Here is a 19,612-nt window from a genome sequence, read left to right as displayed (position 1 = left end):
TTCTTCCCCTCATGCTTTTTTTTTTTTTTTAAACATATAATGTATTATTTGTTTCAGGGGTACAGGTCTGCAATTCATCAGTCTTACACAATTCACAGCGCTCACCATAGCACATACCTTCCCCAATGTCCATCACCCAGCCACCCCATCCCTCCCACCCCCCCACCACTCCAGCAACCCTCAGTTTGTTTCCTGACCGAATCTAGACTTCTTAAAAGGGCTGTCACCTGAGTCAGACCAACAGTGGCCTCAACCAGCACACAGGCGACCTCGTGCCACCCACGCACACACCCAAAAGACCCTCCCACTTGTTTCCCCACAGAGACTTTAGCTACCTTCCCCTTTATCACAGTGCTATCTTGACCTTTGAAAAACTCACCCATGTTCTTAACTAAGTGGCAATTATCACGCCAGAGCTCATTTTAAATTCAAACTCAAAACACTGAGTGCTGTGACTACAATGAACTCGGCCATTCTGCATTTTCACCCGTTCACCTTTTTAAATTCACTAAATACATAAGTTCACTAAATACATAAGTCACTGGAAAATATGAATGAGTGCTAATGCGCACTTTTACAAAAGGCTTATTCATCACTTCTTTTCATTAGACTGCTCTCCTCCTAAGGTCAGGGAGAGTAACAATTCCAGGCATTCTGTTTTACTGTGGAAACCACCATCACTTCCCCTTCTTTACAAAACTGCGACATCTGAAACCGACTTTGGGCTATTAGCCTTCCATTTACATGGCTGTGTTAGTTCTCATCAGGCTGCTCGAAGGGGCAAGCCAAACTCTGCAGTTCTTTTAAATTAAATTTTGCAAAGAGAAGCCAGAACGCTCTCCTTACTCACCAATGTCATTACTGCGATCCGAGAGGTCCTTGTCCAGGATGCCAGAAATCGAACTGCCCACCAAGTCAATCTTGGGACCGTCACCCCTACATTAAAAACACAAGTCCAGGCATTTCATAATTGGTGTGTGTCCTTGTCATTGTGTCAGCTTTCTTGCTGCACACGCATTAAGGAGCAGGCTGTGCGTGGGGTGGGCGGCACCGTCCCCTGTGAGGGCCAGTGGGAGCCAACGACCTATCCAACCACACGGGCCTCGGTGAGACCGGCCGACAGACTGGATGCCCACCTCTCCAGCACACATTTTCAGAGAGGGCTCTTTTAATGATGCCTCTTCAGCAATACACCTTCAGCCGCCGACCCTCCCGCCGGTACACAGGGTACAACGCGGGGCCTGCTCCCGCCCCATGGCCAAATAAGCACCAGCAAATGATGACCGGCAGCTTCCCTTTTAAGGAGCAAGGAATTTGGCCAATGCTGCTTGTCAAAGGTCGGCTACTTTTAACCTTGAGAAAGAGGTTTTCTGGCCTGAGGCGGAGGCATCGGCCAGGCTGTTGACAGGCACAAGGGGTTGAGTTTAAGATCTGGCAGCCTGAGAGCTGGCACTGGGGCACGGGCCTGTAAAATTAGACAGCTCTTGGGTGGGTGCCCCCATGCCCATCAGGACATGAGTGACTTCTCTCGGCATCTGGGCTAGGAACAGCCCTGAGGGATGGGAACAGGCCTCTGAGATGAGAGAAACAGCCCACTCGTGCATGAACAGAAGGTTCCTCCAAATTCCTCCAAAAGGGCAGTTCTCTAGACCCTTTCAGGGGGGTAAGCCCCGAACGAGACTGTCTGCGGTCTGTGATGGTAGTGAAAGAGGAAAAGATCCTCACCCATAAAATGAGAGGGAGAAGCCAAGCAGTTGTTCTGGGAAAGCAACAGAAATAGTCCATCTCATGGCTCTTGGCAGTCATCATGGCCTGAAGCCAAACGACACAATGAGCAGCAGAGTTACTCAAGGAGTGCCTGTCAAATACCTGTCATGCAGGGGGTATTGAGAGGGCCAAGCCAGGGAGTTCCTACTCTGGAGGGGCTCACAGTCTAACTGCGGGAAAGAGACAGACAGACACACAGGTCCACACGGCACAGGCTGTGTAAGGGAAGGGCACATCAGAGTCCTATGGGAAGAAAGGACTGGGTCAGTGCAGGGGATCTGCGTAGTGTGGCCAGGGGCACACGGAGGAGGTGGCATTCCAGCTGGGCCTTGGAGGAAAAGGGAGAGAGGACATATCAGTAAGAGGCATGATTAAGCAAGGACCCCACAGGAGGTGGGAGTGCCCAGTGTGGCCAGGGTTCCCTGGGCTGAAGCCTGAGGTCCCCAGAGAGTAGTGAGAGCAGAAAGGTAGGCAAAGGTCAGACTGCTGGACTGAGTACTAGAGGGTTCTGTTTCTTGGAGGTAACGCAGGATGGAAGGACAGCTGCGGCAGGAGACCCATAAACCCGGTGACAAGGGAGGGATTTGATAGGGCCGACCCCTGGGTTTCTTCACTCCAGAAGGGGCGGTGGTAGTAGCATTCAGCATGACTCGCATATCCTTGTGACGGTGGAGAAGGCCCAGTGGAAGGAGGTAAGGCCCCGTCAGTTCCCGAACAAACAAGACTGACCTGTAACCTCAAGCATAACCTCAAGCACCCTCAACCAAAGACCAGCAGAGGTAAGAACTCCAGGGCATAGGGGCTGGGCCAAATGGCTTGACCTCCACCAAGAGAAAACACAGCTCTAAAACTGTGGGTGGGTATTATGAGACTTTCTGGGCTTTTCAGAGCTTGGCTAAAGTAAAAGTTCAAGGAGAGCATGGACTACCGTGCTTGGAAGGGGGAAGCAGCTTGAGCTTCAGAGCAGAGCCTTTATTTCCCACCTCAGCCCCACCTCCAAGGGCTGTGGGGGCCCCTCAGGCCAGGTTGCTGTAGCAGACCCCCTCTCCATCCCCCCGCCCCCAAAGGTCAGGTCCCACAGGGCACACTCCCTCGGACAGACCCCAAGCCAACAGGAGCAGCGAGACTGAGAAAATTTATTTCAAAACATTTTATTGTTAGGATCCCAGTGGCTACTAATTTGAATGTAACCTTCTGAATGAAATGTTTTGGAAATGCACCATTATTAGTAGGAAAGCATTTTCATTTTGAAAAGTTCTTGAGGGCTCCTGATCTTATTAAATTTTTCTAACTACGGAGCCAGAATGATTTGGTGCTGTCATTCTCCAAACTAACACAACTCAAATTATACCTAGAGCCAGATAGTCCTGTCCTTTTGGGAACACACCAAGGACCAAAACCTATGAGAACATGTGTTCTGTCCAGGGAGAAAGGTCACTCAGGCAACAAAAGTCCAGTTAATTCCACTGGGCTTTTTTTTTTTTTTTTGCCAAGGGTAAAGTTGGTTTGAGGTGACACTCTGGCAGGGTGGCTGGGGACAGAATCCGAGGGGGTGTTGGTGGGAGAAGGAGCTTTATGTAGCCGTTAATGATCTGTATCTCAGAACGGCTCAGCTTGGCTGCTTCTGAACATGTGGTTTATTCATGCATTTCGGTAACTATGAATCTTGCAGCTGCCACGTCCCTCTTTGATTTGACAGCTAGAAGCTTCCAGTCAACTGTGAGCCTATCTTGAATGGACTGTAGAGAACCCTACTGCTCATTATTATGCTTGTCTTATCCTGGGCCGTATTACTTTTCTACCTTTATTTGCCCCCTTACTGTCACTCTCAACTATTTTATTCTTGTAGATGCATTTTGGAAAGTTACCACAAAGCCTTTGGGGAATGGTTCAGGGTAAAAAGAAGTAATTTCTAAGAATAGGGTGTATATCAATAGCATTTAAAATGGGCATCTGCTTTGGCCCAGTTCTGGGAGGCTATGCTAAAGAAATTGCCTGAAATGCCCAAGGGGGTTTCGCAAGATCAATATGTTTACCACAGTGTTATTTGTAATAAAGAAAAACTGAAACTAGACTCTTTCATAAAGAGGGGAACAGGTTATTAACCTATATTTGATGGACTTTTATACAGCCATGAAAATGATATTTAGAAACACATTATGACAGGAAGGACAAAGGCTGATGTTACAGTGGCAAAGGACAGAGACAAGTTAACAGTGCCCTACTCTCTGTGTACATACACCCACATGCCCTGCTTAGGTATTAGGAAGAGAGATTATTATTTCTTTCAAGCCTGGAAGAATATTTACAGTGACTATTCCTGGGCAGTGTGATGGGTTATTTCTAGCACCCAGCTCAGCCCCTGGTACCAGGCAGGGGCTCAAAAACACTTGTGGAATTCATGAACATTTGCCTTTGTCCTTAAAGGGGAATGCATTATGTATTTGGTTTTTTTTTGTTTTTGTTTTTGTTTTTAAAGATTTTATTTATTTGACAGAGAGAGACACAGCGAGAGAGGGAACACAAGCAGGGGGAGTGGGAGAGGGAGAAGCAGGCCTCCCGCGGAGCAGGGAGCCCGATGTGGGGCTCGATCCCAGGACCCTGGGATCATGACCTGAGCCTAAGGCAGATGCTTAACAACTGAGCCACCCAGGCACCCCTGCATTATGTATTTGTATAATAGACGCAATTTTTCCCCCAAAAGCTGGAGGACATTCACTATAATCCTAACTATGTAAAACCAGTGAAAAACAAACCAAATCATATGTAGGAAAAAAGATGGGAAAGAAACAGTCCAAAATGTTAACAGTAGTTGTTTCTGGGATAAGACTAGAGGTAAAAGTTTTTCCTTCATTAAAGTTCACGTTCAACAATAGAGACTCATACAATTCAGGCAGCTTATGTTCCCTCTCCTTTCTCCCCAACAATATTGCCAAGGTCAAAGGTGAGATTGTCTGGCCCTTGCCTACAAACTCTCCTGGAAGAACCTCCCCGACCACAGGTGCCCCGGTGATCACCTGGGACCACACCTGGAGCTCACCTGGGAACCAGGTGGGGGTGTGTGGAGTTACAAACCCTAGACCGAGAGGCCCAAGCCATGAGGGGCCACCTGAGGAAAGAAGAAGTCCCATCCCTGAGCGACCTGTCCCCAGATGCTAAAGCGCCAGGTGCATTCTGATAGGAAGGAGCTTAGGATCCCCCCATCTCTCTGAGCCCTGATCCCGCATGCCAAGAGCCAGACACAGGTTTTCGGCTGAAATTATCTTCTATACAGGGCCAGAAGCAAGCCTATTTTGAAAACACAGTAGGTGTCGTTTAAAAAAGGTTCTGATCCTTCCAAGTAAGGAAGCTGCAGCTGGTGTTTTGACAGTGTTCAGACTGTGGGTGTGGAAGCATTTTACAATGTCTATTTGTAAATGCTTTTCACTGTATTTATAGACTCTTACAACAATGCTAATGAATTTCAGTTCTGAAAAATACCAGAATTTCTGAAATTCTCCAAAGCACATGCTTGGAGTAGCTGACACCCAATGAGGCTGCAGCCCTGGATGGTCTCTGCTCTCCTCCAGTCGGCCCACCACATGGGTTCCATTTTGGCAAAAAGGATGTTACTAAATTCAACAAGAAAAGAAAAATCCAGTCCTTTTGGAATTTACTAGCTCCCGAGAAGGTTTATGTCTGGTGAGTTTCTATGCCCACAGCTGCTGAATAAAAGGAGAAAATAAAAGAAAGCAGGCATATCACCATATATCCGAAGATACCAGAACAAGGTTGCCCTTACTTCTTTCTGATTTTTCAATCAAAACAATGCTCTTGCCTTGTATTTTTCTCAGCAGTTTTGGTTACGGACCCTTGAAACGCATGACTTGAACAGGGAACTGGCAGCGAAGTCTCCTTGCTCTACTGGACAGGGAGCCTAAATTGCAGACAATGGGCGGACTAGCTCAAGGACACCAGCAGGAATAGTTGGAACCTACAATCGCATGGGAAGAAGAGCAACAGCTACTGCCTACTGACTGCCTATCAGGGGCCAGGCACCAGGATAAGCGCCTTTTGTCCGTTATTCAATTGTCACATCCACCCCTTCGAGTATCTGCTCTGCATGGTGGACACGGAACCACGCTGCCCGGAGCCCCCTTTGGTGAAGGGCTGGTTGCCCCTGCTGCTGGGGGCACCGTTGGCCTCTCCAGGGACCACCTCAGTTACAGAGAGCCTCCTCGGCCAAGGCAAATCCTTTCTAGGGCAGCCCACTCTCGACACTATAAAAATCGTGGCCAGTTCAGCCCAACGCAGGATAACTCAGATGGGCCATTTCAGCCGCTCCCTGTGGAGTCGGCCAAGGCTTTGGTGAGCCAGTATCACACCCTGACTTCTCCCTCGGCCCAGTGCTGCTCCGTTCTCCCTTCCACGGGCACTAAACCCTGAAGCAGAGCTCGCATACGAAATGCTGCCTCGGGGCCTGCTTCCTGGAGAACCCCACCTGTGATGCCCTTTATTTTCATTATATAGGTCAGGAAACGGAGGCTCAGTGACATTAAGTCACTAGCTAACAAAAGGTCATTAAAGTAGTAGGACAGCAGGGTCTGGATTTGAACCTATTAACTTTGACTCCAGAGCCCACGCTCTTGACCGCTTCTCAAAGCCGCTTCACTCAGTCTCCTGGTCATGGGGATGGTGAGTCACCGAGAATGCCGGGCAGCTTGTATCGTTGCAGCTCGCTGCCGGTTGGGTAAACTGCCTTTGCTCCCCAACTTAAAAAGTGCTCCTAATAAACAAAGATCACACACTCAGCTGGCCCAGAGGTGCCCGCTCTGGCTGCTCAGACCCAAGACATGAGACGGGGCGTGTCCAGTCGGAACTGTGGAAGATGCGCCATGTGCATCCCTGGAGAACACGAGCTCAGCCAGTGGCATGGCCCAATTTAGCCCAAGTTGGGACAGTTAAGCCAAGACATGTGGCCCGGAAAATGTGTCGAAGTGCGTAGGAGGCCGAGGCAAGCAAATCAGCAAATAAACAAATGAACGGCAGCACTGATAGCAGCAACCGAATGCCACACCCAGGAGACCCGGACCCTTTGGGAGGTGAGTGGGGCTGAAGGGGAAAAGAGGGAATCCATAGACCCCTACGGAACAAAAGATCCCGAGTCCAGGTGAGGACTCTTTCTAGCAGACCTCCTGCCCACTCTCGGAAGGATCTATTACCTTGATGTAAATGTTTGGGTTCTAACTGCCTAAAAATTGTTGCAGGGCGAAGAAAAAAAGCTGAGAAGGAAAGGAAAGGAGAGGAAACAGAAGTGGCCTGTCTTCATGCTCAGGAAACTGAGGAGCACCCTGCAAATCCTCTGTTTGGTTTCCAGCTTTCATCCCACTCGGGAGGTGTCAACACATTTGGACGATGGCAGATGTCTACGTGAAGATCCTAGGGAAATGATGCGAGTTACCCTGTCTTCTTTCTTGTTCCAATTCCACAGCCGTGTTATCCTGCCCCTTCTAATGTGAAACTACCCCATCTGATTGTGTACCCCCCTTGTCCTGGTCCAACTGTGCATCAAGGAAGCAAGGCCAAAGGAAGTGACCGCTCCCTGCCTGCCTGCTTGTGACATCACACTTAGGCTCTGACTGCTAAAACTGGGTACGTGTTACCCAGCTCAAGCCCCTACTTTACTACAGACAAGGGTCTTCGTTCCAAGGATGGGAGTTACGTGCCCAGGGCCACGCAGCTAGTTAGTGGCAGAGCTGAAACCAGATGGAAGCTTCCTGACGTCCAGTCCGATCTTTGCCCACCACACTTGGGATGGCAATAATCAAAATTCGTATCCCCATGCACATGCTTTAGGCTTCCAGAGATTTTCTCCTCTCTCCAACAAGCAACTGTAAGAGGACTCCACCCATCTGTAAAGGTAGCAGATGTGAAGCTAGTCCTTCAGGGAGAGTTCTGCCCTGGGATGTCACTGCCCGGGGAGATAGAATCCTTCCATCGGGAAAGGACAAAACTGTAACAGCGGTAAGCCCAGTTTCCTTTGATCATTGGCGGGAGGGCAGGAGGAGGCTCCTTCCCCTTTCTGAGAAATAAGGATCCAAAGGCGCTGCTGATATCTGCGGAGTCCCTACATACCCACCTGGTGGCCAAAGATGTCCCAGGAATCACAGGCACTTTTGACTGAGAACTTCCTATTTAAATAAGTGGGACAGCCCAGGCAAGGCCAGGGGAGCAAGAAGCTGGCACTAGAGTGGTTTTCCTGGCAGCTCTCCCCTTGCACCGTGTCCTTGTTTGGATGAGCACAAACAAGGTTGGCTATTTATAGGTGGTGAAGACACAGTGGAAGGTAATGGGACATTGCCCACTCAATTCCCCTCCAAATTTCTGTTCTCTGTGCAGACTCTGCAAGTGTGTGTGGGAACGGGCCTCCCTCCAGAGCCCATCCAGAGCACAAACCCACAACCCCCAAAAGGCAAAAGGAGGATGACCTTGCAGCCCTCATCTGCAAATCCACAGTTGGGCATCTCAGAGGGGCAAGGGGCTTTAAAGATGCCAAGAAGAGGGGGAACTCATCATCATGCAACTCAGAAGAGTTTGTGAGGTGCCACTTGAGGGAAGAGTGTTCAAAGAAATAGCCCAGGGAAAAAGCATTGTATGACCCAACCTACTGGGCCTGTGTGAGGTGTTCGGTCCCCCACTGGTCCCTTGCCTGATTTGGACCATCACTGGCAGGACAGTCAGTGTGCCTCAGTGCCCAGGGTGTCTGGGCTGGGGCTAAACCCTGTCACCACTGTCGGTTCTCATGGCAGGAAAAAATTTTCATTTTAGGAGTGGGTGGAAGGAAGAGAGAAGGGTATACATACAAATGAAATGAGGTCAGCAAAGAATGCGGACATCCCTACAGTGTGAAAGGTATTTTCCCCTGTGCCCTATGGGATTCCCCTGCTCCATAAATTAACTTTCCTCCCTCAGGCACGGCCTTCCCTGAGTCCTGACTTCTTCTGAATCTCTAGCTGCTTCTGGGGGAGGTTGCTCATGCTTCTACCCCCTAGAGACCTCCTGATGTGCTGTCTGAGAGTGTCCATGTTTCCTCCCTCCCTCAGGGCTCCAGCACATGACCTGCTTGTCACCATGTGGAAAGCCCTCTCCCACCAAGGTCACCCAGTGAGCATCTCAAGGGAGGAAAAGAAGCCTGCATGGATTTGGTGAGGGCCTCTCAACGCCAGGCAGAGTCAGGGGCCTGAAGTGCAGCAGCTTGTTTAAATTTGCACACCTGGGCAAGGCAGGCCTCGCTCTACCATTGTGCAGAGGCAGAAACTGAGACTCAGGGAGGCGCACACCTTGCCCAAAGTCAGCAGGTAAGGAAGTAGAGGTGTGGGGTATCGGCCCTAGTCTGCCTGGCTCCAGAGCAATGGATGGGCAGGAGCCAAGTCTGGCCTGGTTATCACAGTTAACCACTACCTAGAAGAAGGCCTGGCCAGAAATATAGGTACTTGATGAATATCTGTAATGAATGGATGATAACCACCCCCCCACACACACACACTCTCTCTCTCTCTTCTCTCATCACTGAACCCATCTATAAGCCCCCATTTTTCATCTTTTTTCCATAGCCAAGTTTCTCACAAGCCAAGTCTACATAAGCTTGGCCACCTGCCCATTCTCTCTTCAATTCACGCCAACTCTGTCTCTTGCTACCAACCACTGTATAGAAACTCCTGGACTGGGAGCACTAGGACCAACACTAGTGACCAAAGCCCGTGGATGCCCTTCAGTCTCCGGGGTGCACATTATGGTGGCGTTCTCACAGCAGGGTCAGCTAACCGGCGGCAGCAGCAGCAGCAGCAGCGGGAGCAAGCTCCCGCTGTGCTAGAAATGCAGATTCTCAGGCCTTAACCCAGATCTAGTGAATTAGACATTTTGGGGAATAGCGATCTATGTAGCTTCCAGGTGATTGCAGCACACGCTGAGGTGTGAGACCCGCCCATTCTATAGTTGCTCCATATCCCTTTCATCTGGCTTCCGTGACATCCTACACCATCTACCCTTTCTGAAGGCTCCTCCTCATTCTTCCTCCGCCCTATAAATAACGATTTTCCCCACTGTTGGCTCCACTCTCCTCTTCTTTCTCTATAATCTCCCGGAGGGACCATTCCCCGCTTGGAATTACCATCCATGAGCCAGTGACACCCACCTCTGTGACTACCAGCCAAGATCTCTCTCCTAAATTCTCCAAAGACACGGCTGGGTCCCGATTTATGGAAAAGAAGGGAAACACTCCAACACCACGTGATGACCCACTAGGACTCTTTGAAAAGGCATTTCGAATACTTGATTAATCCACACTCAAAATGATGGCCTAAGCGCCCAAGTGCACATTTTACCTCCCTGCTTAGGGAGAATTTGGATGTGCCAGCTACCTTTCTCTGCCTCCTTTTTGATTAATTGATTGATTGGTTTATACCTAGTAAGAGCAAAGAGGTCTTTGTAAATGCCTTCTTGTGGTAGGCATGGGGGCCACACCCCTTACAGAGCCATCGGGACTGGAAGCTTATTTCCTGTTCAGTTGTAATCCCAGGGGCTGGAGCAGCCGGGCTGCCTGTGTAAATCTAAAGAAAAATGAACTTCCGTGTGGGTAAATTGGTCTCAAGAGAGACATCTGCCCTTCCCTAAGCACCGAGTTGATGTTTGGCATATAAATGTTTACTTAATCTTTGCCTCAAGCTCAAATGTCTCAGAGCTCAGCTGCCTCTTACCTCCCCGTGTGTCTCTGAAATCCAGCCTCCATCTTCATTACAAGTAAAAACCTTGCAATTCCACTGTCCTCTCCCACTGGACCTGGCGTTTCAGTTTCTGTGGTGCAGCCTCCAGCTCTTCCCAGGAAAAGTACCTTGTGGGTTGACATTTAAAGCGAGAGCCATCTCTGGGTGGCTCAGGTCTGGGAAGTCACCAAGTCTCCTGCCCACAGCCTGGTGTCCAAGACCCAAATGCCCGCCTTCTCACTGAAATCCCTCCTCCAACACATGCCTCCACATCTGAAGTCAATGCACGGTGCCCTCCGGGATGCTTGAGCCACGATACCAACCCCCCCCCACCCCACTGCCAAATTCAGGACCTCCTCTCCGAATGGCCTACTACCACCCTGACTGTGGAATCCTTCTAATCACTGCCTGTCTTCAACTCCCAGAATACACTGACATTCATCTGGGAGGGCACCGGCTTCTAGAACATCAGCCTCGCCTCACTCTGGCTCTTGCCATCTTCCTGAGCCTATGACAGCCACGTGGGCAATCCATCCCCAAAGCCAGCGCCTCCTTCCCCTGGTCCCTTCAGTTCTTATGACCTTCGTTCATCCTCAGTCACCCAGATCCATGGCCCCTCTCTCTGTGGTTAAGTTCATCTTCAGACCTACTGCACCTCTAAAGTTGTGAGCACACACCTCCCCTTTCTGACCAACATCTCTTCTTCTGGCCATCGGCTTTTCCCACTCTATGCTCACTCACCCCACCTCCTCCTTATGCCTTTCAGCTTCACGTCCTGCCCCTCCACTCCAGACCTCCTGTCTACCACTCAAGGCCCCTGGAGCACCAGCCCCCTCATCCTCCACCTCCCCCCCCCCACCAGTCACCTGCCCCCTCTACTTTGAGAGCACATGTGGCTCCGTGCTGTACGCGGGAGAGCAGACAATGGCCAAAACTCCCTTGCAACTCAGAACAAAGTTTCTGCTCCAGCTTCCCTGCTATTTGGGAAGAAAATGAAAAAAATATTACAAATTGGGGTATTTATGTTTGGGAGGATTAACAAACCTGTTCTAGCCTGCTTCTACCTCTTTCCCTGTTGGGTTTATTCTTTTGAAGGCACACACCTGCCCTGCCCCTCAGGTTTCTGGCTCGCAGCCTCCCACTGCTTATAATTAATGGAGCTCAGAGCAACCTGCTTCTCTCCAGCATTTCCTTGGATTTTTTTTTTCTTTTTTTCTTTTGGACCCTCTCCCAAGTTTCACAGGTTTCTGGACCCATATTTAGTACATCGATAATACACATTATTGGACCTATAACATCACATGTTCATGTGTATGTGTACACACACATACAAAAAGGTTTAGGTATGTTCTGTCGATTGAAATCTTTTTATGATCAAATATCAGAACAAGTGAGTAGGCTCTATACTTTTGAGCCTCCATTTTCTCAAGTGTAAAAATGTGGATAGACAGAATGTCGCACCACCACCGCCTTGGATGCATGGTGGGCTGGACAAGACGAGCACTCTGGCTTCGCACACTGGGAAATAATAACGAAGGTATCGCCGAGGCGCAGACCTTCAAATGAAGGAGGCACTTAGGGCCTAGTAGAATCTCCTATCATCATTCAATTTTTTTTTTTTTTTTTTTAGAGAGAGAGAGGCAGGGGGAGGGGCAAAGGGAGAGGGAGAGAGATTATCTTAGCAGGCTCCACGCCCAGGGCAGAGCTTGAAGCGGGGCTCAATCTCGAAGTGGGGCTCGATCCCACGACCCTAAGGTCATGACCTGAGTCGAAATCAAGAGTCGGACACTTAACCTGCTGAACCACCCTGGCGTCCCCAGCATTCAATTTTTCAATCAACTCTGGTACTAAAATTTTTTTTAAAACAGTCTTTTTTTTCCTGTTAAAATTCCATCTTAACTTACTTTCTGGAAATTGGAAGAATATTCTTACCAGTGGGTAAGTATGTTAATGGCATGCTTCCACTTGCTCAGACTGGACACAAAATTGTGCACGGGTGTCATTCTACTTCTCCCAGATGTGATTCCTGGAAACTGATCCGCAGCTGAGCCCCAGCATTAGTGAGATCCAGAACAGTGCCTTGCACACCGTGGCCCCTCAATACATTTCTGTTACGTGAATGTATCTAAAAATGACTCCCTTCTTCCTAAACTTATGTATTTCTTTATTGTACAAGATACTACTTCCTATTTAAATGGAAAGAAAGCAAGCTCTTCTGGAAGCCACATTTGGCAGCAAGTTTCTGGCTGGTGAGAACAAGCACAAGCCCAGACGCTCCAGCTAGAGTGGCAATGCCTAGTTCCCTATAAGTATGGCAAATAATGACTGTGTGTCCATGTGTTCAACTCTCTGTCCAGCCATCTGGTCAGGCCAATCCTAGAGATGATTTGGCTTCCTACAGTAGACAATACTTTCTCTCTGGAGGACCAATGACACAAAACTGTTTGAATGCTGCTAACATTCCTACCTCAACTAATCGGGCAGAACAAAACAAGTTCATAAACCAATATATGGGTTGGTTGTCCAATGTAACTGCTTAGCAAAAAATATGAAGTGCATGAGGTATTGAGAAATACTACGCCTTTCTGTGATCTTCTTCAATTTTGTAATGTTGGAGTCCATGGCATGCTAGGTGAACATGAGACGCACATGCTACAGAACTTGTACAGGGCCTGGGAAGGATGATGGGAGAGGCAAAAGTGAACAAAATGTAAGCCCTGGCAGCGCCCTCCCTTTGTAGGAACCATGGCATTCAACAAGTGTGTTAAATGAGCCACTACCATATGCTCAACCCTGTAAAGCATGTGGAGATGACAAAACACACTCTTGATCTGCTTTAAATCTGGTAAAGGAGTCCGGGGGTGTGAGCATCCCAAGTGGCACAGCATGGGGCCCCACACTAGGCTAAACATGGGGTGTCAGGCATTTGGAAGAGAGAGCAATCCTGAGAAATAAGGGAAGGCTTCCAGAAGCTGGGTGTGTTAAGTGGGCTCTGAATTCGGGGAGCATTAACGGGTGCATGAGAGGCAGCCAGGGAAGGCGAGGGCACTGTCAAAAGCTTGGGAGAATCTAGACCGGGGGTTCTTACAGTGTGGACATGGGCCAGCAGCGTGGGGATTACAACCTGGGAGCCTGATGGAAATGTAAGTTCCCAGGTCCAACCCCAGACCTACCAAGTCAGCAACCATGGGGGTGGGGTCCAGCTATCTGTTTGAACATGGTCTCCAGGTGATTCTGACCCATGCTCGAATTTGAGAACCACCACGTTAGAGCAGGCACTGTTCTCCCTTCAACTGGCTGAGCAAGTGGCCAAAGGACGTACTGGCCCCCCAGATGCTCCCAGCCCTGCCTGGGTCTGTCACTTCCTAGGATTGTCAGGAAGAAAGTCAGGCACTCTCCTCCCTTGTCCCCTTTCAGCAAACCCAGTGCCCTGGGGGCTGGGCCACCACGGGGCTAGTGGAAGGCTACCCACATGAAGAACAGTTACATTTCCCACTGGCTTCTATGCACACAGCCCTCCTCACGCATCTTCCCCAGCGATCCATACCTCTAACAGACAAGTGGGTGATGGGGGAGAGCTGGAGGCAGAGAAGAGCTAGGCAGAGGAGAGAAGCGACGGGGGCTTCTGTGAGTCCAGGAGGTCCCAGTTCCACTTCACCTCCCCCTTGCATTCAGGTCCAACTGGGGCCTCACAAAACCTGTACCTATCCCACAATGAGAGGGTTGAGAACAACCTTCGAAGGCAAAGAGGCCATTGGATTTGCACTTCTCTTCAGATCAGATTAGAACAACAGGAATATTCTGGAAATTGTTACTAACTTAAGGGAAACGTCTGTAGCCCCTGGAAGACTAACAAAATTTGGCAGAGCGTGCCTTCCTTTCCCCTTTCAGGCACCACAAAGCGATGCGCAACCTCTGCTCTCCCGTCTCTCTGTGTGGCTCACATTCTCTTCAGAGGCACTTAGGTTCACATAACGGTTTTTTTCTGGAGTGCTAGCTTCTGGGCCAACCATGCTACTGAGGCCTGGGCTGAGGTCACTGGGGCTGTCACGTGGCCCTGTCGTGTGCATGTGCACACAGCCTTCTACCTGTCGGCAGAATAGGGCACGACGTGTAGGGCCTGACCCGCTCAACAGTGGCCCTGGTCCCATTAGTCTCCCCACGGGCCATCACGTGGGGGCAGTTGTCTGGACCTTGGGAGATGCCCGCAGAATGACGCGGGCGAGCCAGCTGCCACTCCAATGGGCTGGCCCGCACTGAGGTCACTGGCTGCGTGTTCAGCTGGGCAGCCGGCCTCCTGCGCGTGGGCTGAGGTGCATCCACCACGGCCGGCGGGGATTCTGCCATGGCTCAACCACTCACAGGGCTACCCGGCCCTATATTTGGGCAAGGGTGGTGGTGGTGTTCTTATTAAGAGTGAATGAGTCATGCTACCACATAGATGAACCTTGGGGCCGTCAGGGTAAGTGAAATCAGCAGTCATAAACAGACAAACGCTATATGGCTCCAGTTACATGAGGCATCTAGAGGGGTCAAGTTCACACACATAGAAAGTACAGTTGACCCTTGAACGACACCGGTTTCAACAGTGCGGGTCCACTTATACGTGGATTTTTTTCAATGAATACAGGCCAGAACTGGAAATCTATTTTCTCTTCCTTATGATTTTTTTTTTTAAAGATTTATTTATTTATTTATTTGACAGAGAGAGAGAGAGATCACAGGTAGGCAGACAGGCAGGCAGAGGGAGAGGGAGAAGCAGGCTCCCTGCTGAGCACAGAGCCCGATGTGGGGCTCGATCCCAGGACCCTGGGATCATGACCTGAGCCGAAGGCAGATGCTTAACCATCTGAGCCACCCAGGTGCCCCCAAGGGTATAGAGATTACTTAAAAATAAAATCTTAAAAAAATATAAATGACAATGAAACTAATGTTGATTTACAAGCATGGGGTTGTACACTTGGGAGTTATCTTGTTCCATCCTTTTGGGTGCATTCCATTATCATCCTCAATTTATAGACAGAAAAAGTGAGGTGGAGAGGGGCAGTGACATTCTGAGGCCCGCACACATATGAGGCAAGATGAGATGCAAACCAGGAAGCCTGCCTGACTCCAACAGGAGGGCGCTGAAGCCCCATGTGACTCTCACCATGCAAACTTGGCTCAAAAGAACAAAAATCTGGTGAGTGACTGTGTGTTGACAGGTACATGTGAAGACCTCCAGGCCAACAGCTTGCTCTGGTGTATGACACCAACACACATAACACACACGTGACAGTAGAAAGTTCTGGCAATTAACTCGTGGAGAGAACACAACACTTCTTTGCTCCATGGTGGGCAGCTCGGGTCTGGAAGCACAACGTCCAACCTGACTCCCCGTTCCTGACACGTGTGCCCAGCCAGCCAGTGAACAAATGTGAGTTGTGCCAGGCACACCTCAGAACTACTGCCTGAACAAAGCACGTCCCCTGCCTTTGAGGGTCTCATAGTTCGGAGACATGTACACTAAGACAGTATCTGCCATGCCGGGTCCTCGGTTCCACAAGAGGGCTGTGCAGTCCAGGGCCAAGGGAGCCTGGGGCTGGGGAAAGAGGCACCACACAGCAGGGAGAGGGTCAGGGCATGGAGCGCCCAGTGAGATGTGCACACCCGAGGCCAGGGGGACATCCAGGGGATGGGGGAGTGGGATACCCGCATTTCCAGTGTAGGGGGCAGCTGGTGTGCCCTAAAGAAGTGCAGGGAAAATCCCTCCGTGTGAGCGGAGCCTACATGCTGGATACCTGATCCCCGTCTGCTCATTCTAAAACCCGCACTGCGCCTCCCAGCCTCGCACCCGCTTCTGCCCAAGCACAGGAGTAAGAACAGAAGCAGCCGGAGTCTTGAGACAGCTTTGCTAGAAGGTGGAAGGGCAGCTTTGTCCCCCCCCTCCCTCAGCTGGCCGCACTCGAGGCCCCTCTCCTGTGTTGCACGGCCAACCCTCACCCACCCCCAGTGGCAAGAGCAGAGCAGTACCTGGTGTGGGTCAGGGGACCCACTGGTCGTTCAGGCCTCCTGGGGGGCAACGCACCCGGTCTGCTGAGAGAATTGGTCTTGGGTGGCCGCGGCTTTTTGGGTGGTATGGCAGGAACGGAGGGCTTCTGTAAATCCAGTTTTGGCTCTCTCTCTGGTCTTTCTTTAAGTCATTGTTTAAAAAGCATAGAGAAGACAGAGAGATCTAGTGTAAGTGACAGTACTCAGGGGCAGATGGCTCGTTTCCTGTTTTAAAAAAAATCACTGATGCTGCTTGCAAAGGTGAAGGTGGAGGGTGAGGAGCACTGTTTATTTTTTTTAATTTTTATTTATTTATGTATTTTTAGAGCCTTGTTTATTTTTTGTCAAGTTAGGAAAAACCCCTCCACAGCTGCAGCCCACCATTGGCCTTTGCCCGTGCTGGCCTGGAGGGCCCTTCTGGCCACTGCCCACCCTTGGTGAACTCCTGCTGATCCTTTCTCAGGCTCATCGTGATCCTACTCATCGGCTTGGCTGAATGGTGACCCAGTCACATTCCCTTCTCAACAGCCGAAACCACCCTCAGAGGCAGACTACCTTACTTCCTCACCTGAGCCCAGAAAAGCAGCCCTTTATAAACGGGCTCCACTTGGCTACTTTCTGGGTGTGTGCATGCCTGGCGGAGCCTGTAGGCCGTCAGCCCCCCAGGGCAGAGCCCACGTCTGGTCATCTCTCTAGATCCTACCTGGTGCCTGGCGCATAGCAGATGCTCAGCAAATGGATGATGAGTTTGGTCAAGGACCCATAGGACTGGGTGTGAGGAGGCAAGAGGCCTGATGTCTCTCAGGTCAGCCTGCGTAAAGGGCCATGAGCCAGTAAAAGGGGGGGGGGCATTTCCAGGAACAAAGAACTAATTCTGGATTCTTTTTGTGCACAGTTAAACTAGGGTTTCACAGGTATTTGGTTTCTAAGGGTTTTTGGAGTCAGCTATTAGAATGAAGTTAAAGTCAGATCTGGTGGCCAACTGAGCAGTGGCGTGACTGACAGCTTCGTGTTTTCTGCCCCCAAGTAGCCTTGCCCCACGTGTAGTGTAAAAAGCACGCATCCACATTCTTCTTTATAAAGATGGAACTTCAGAGAGCTGCCCACTGGAGGACAGGCAGGTTCCCTATGTTCACTTGTAAGCTGAAACTCTGAACACGTTTTGCTTGCAAACACACACTCATATTGTTCAGGTGCCCTGGCTGATTGGCAAAGCGTTAAAAAGCCCACCAGTTGCTATACAGATATCACTGTGCTCATCCCCGCACTTCAGTAGGGGAATCTGCTCCATCCAGGGATCCTAGGAACTCATTTACTGTCCACGGGGACCAGAGGAGGAAGGGCTTGGCTGAAATGCAAAGGAGGGGAGATTCCTCCTGCTGGGAGGGCCTGGGGGGGCTCTCTGGCAGTGCGCAGAACAAATGGGAGGGGGGTTTGTGCCCACCTCACAGGGAGGCCAAGTCTCAGGGTGGGGCTGGCTCTCTTGGCTCCCGTTGCTTCTGACCAGGGTTTCTGCCTTCCAGACCCACTGTGGCACTGAACAAGGAACCATAGGAGTGGAAGGAACCAGAAGTGTGTGGCCACTTGGCCAGGCAACTAGGGCAGTTGTTCACATGTAAACCGAGTCCTTATGTTAGTCAGCATGGAACAGAGCTGGAAGTGTCCTTATGACGGAGCCTGGCTGTCAGCCAGAAACTAGTCATGTGTCCTCCGTGTGGACAGGGGGCAGTGTTTGGTTATGTCACAGCACACATTCTCCTCAAAGGGCTGTTTGTGTCACACACACACACACACACACACACACACACACACTCCTCTGGGACACAGACCTGGCCTTTCAATGAGGTTACACACACACACACACACACTGCTCTGGGACACACAGACCTGGCCTTTCAGTGAGGTTCCACAACTCAAATGTTAAGTATTCACTGTGAGAGAAAAGAGATATAACTTCTTAAGAGCTGGCAATGTTGGTAAAACTTCTGGCAGGCTGATAAAAAATATTAAATTTCACAATAAAATTTCATGAGGCCACCCAGGAGCACCTCCAAATAATTACATGCATTAATTCTGCATTTCTCTTGTGACTTCCAAATAACTGCTTTTTAAAATGGGATTTGCTCTGCCTCCTGCTCATAACAATAACAAAGCACTTTTCCCGTAAAATGTGTGATCAATCAAATCTTAGACACCTAACAAAATGAGTCCTTCCACAGCGTGTAGATTTCTTTGGGCGACAGACTCAGAACAGTAGGAGTCAAACACATTTGTAAAGCTGACTGTGTGAGACAGGAGAGGCTACTTCCCTTCAGGTGATACTCCTGACCGTGGACATGTGTCTGTGACGTAGTAGCCAGAGTCCAAAGTCCAGCAGTGGCCGAGGATGATGGCTTTCATTTGTCCGGATGGGAATTTCTCTCAGTCACATCGACCCGAGAACAGTTAATAAGCGCCCTGGGGCACGAGGCATGGGAGAGGGCTGGATGGAAACTGTGGCGAATACATCCAGGCCCTCGGGAAACTTCCAGTCGGCACCCTGACTTCAGGATGCCCCTGGTGTAGGGAGGGCGGCAATGGCAAGAAGACCGGGATGGAAGAACCCCAATGTGTGAAGAGACCGGGCTCGTTGTTTTACATTTGGTGAGGAATTCTGGCCCAAAGAGGCACCACATAACCCTCTCTCCTATTTCCTTAGAAATGGGATACTTAAAAGCAACCAAAATAAAACCATAATCACCATATTCCCCCCAAAAACCAAACTCTGTGGGTAATCAGCCCTATGACCGCCGCTTTGTCTCCTGCTGCTCGATCAGTACCAGGGAAGACTTGATTTCATACCTTTCTCTTCTGTTCTGTTTGGAAGCGTTTCTGGTCTTTCAGGAGGTATCTTTTTAATTTCATGTTTTCTCTCAGTGGTACCTAAGGGGGAAAGGATAACAGTGATCAGAACATGTTTTCTCTATCCATTTATTAGACACACCAGCATTTTAAATATTTATCAGGTACAGCAAAGTCAATAGACTTTTCTCCCCCTAAGCTGAGCGCTGGTATTGCCTGGCAAATAGAAGCCG

The 19,612-nt window shown here is 49.8% G+C and overlaps 1 protein-coding gene across 1 annotated transcript in view; it reads right to left on the bottom strand.

Annotated features, from left to right (window-relative positions):
- SH3KBP1 (SH3 domain containing kinase binding protein 1) overlaps positions 1-19,612 on the bottom strand; it is a 324,512-nt gene that overhangs the window by 32,447 nt on the left and 272,453 nt on the right. The window contains exons 14-16 of the mRNA XM_081807974.1: positions 19,380-19,460; positions 16,521-16,680; positions 851-936 (exon numbers count right to left, since the gene is read on the bottom strand). Coding sequence (XP_081664100.1) covers positions 851-936; positions 16,521-16,680; positions 19,380-19,460 — 327 coding nt within the window. The remainder of the gene's footprint in view (positions 1-850; positions 937-16,520; positions 16,681-19,379; positions 19,461-19,612) is intronic.

The sequence above is a fragment of the Leptonychotes weddellii genome, chromosome X, assembly GCF_054177405.1.
Source record: "Leptonychotes weddellii isolate Sample4059 chromosome X, ASM5417740v2, whole genome shotgun sequence".
Lineage (NCBI taxonomy): Eukaryota > Metazoa > Chordata > Mammalia > Carnivora > Phocidae > Leptonychotes > Leptonychotes weddellii.
This window is presented reverse-complemented; position numbering and strand designations above follow the sequence as displayed.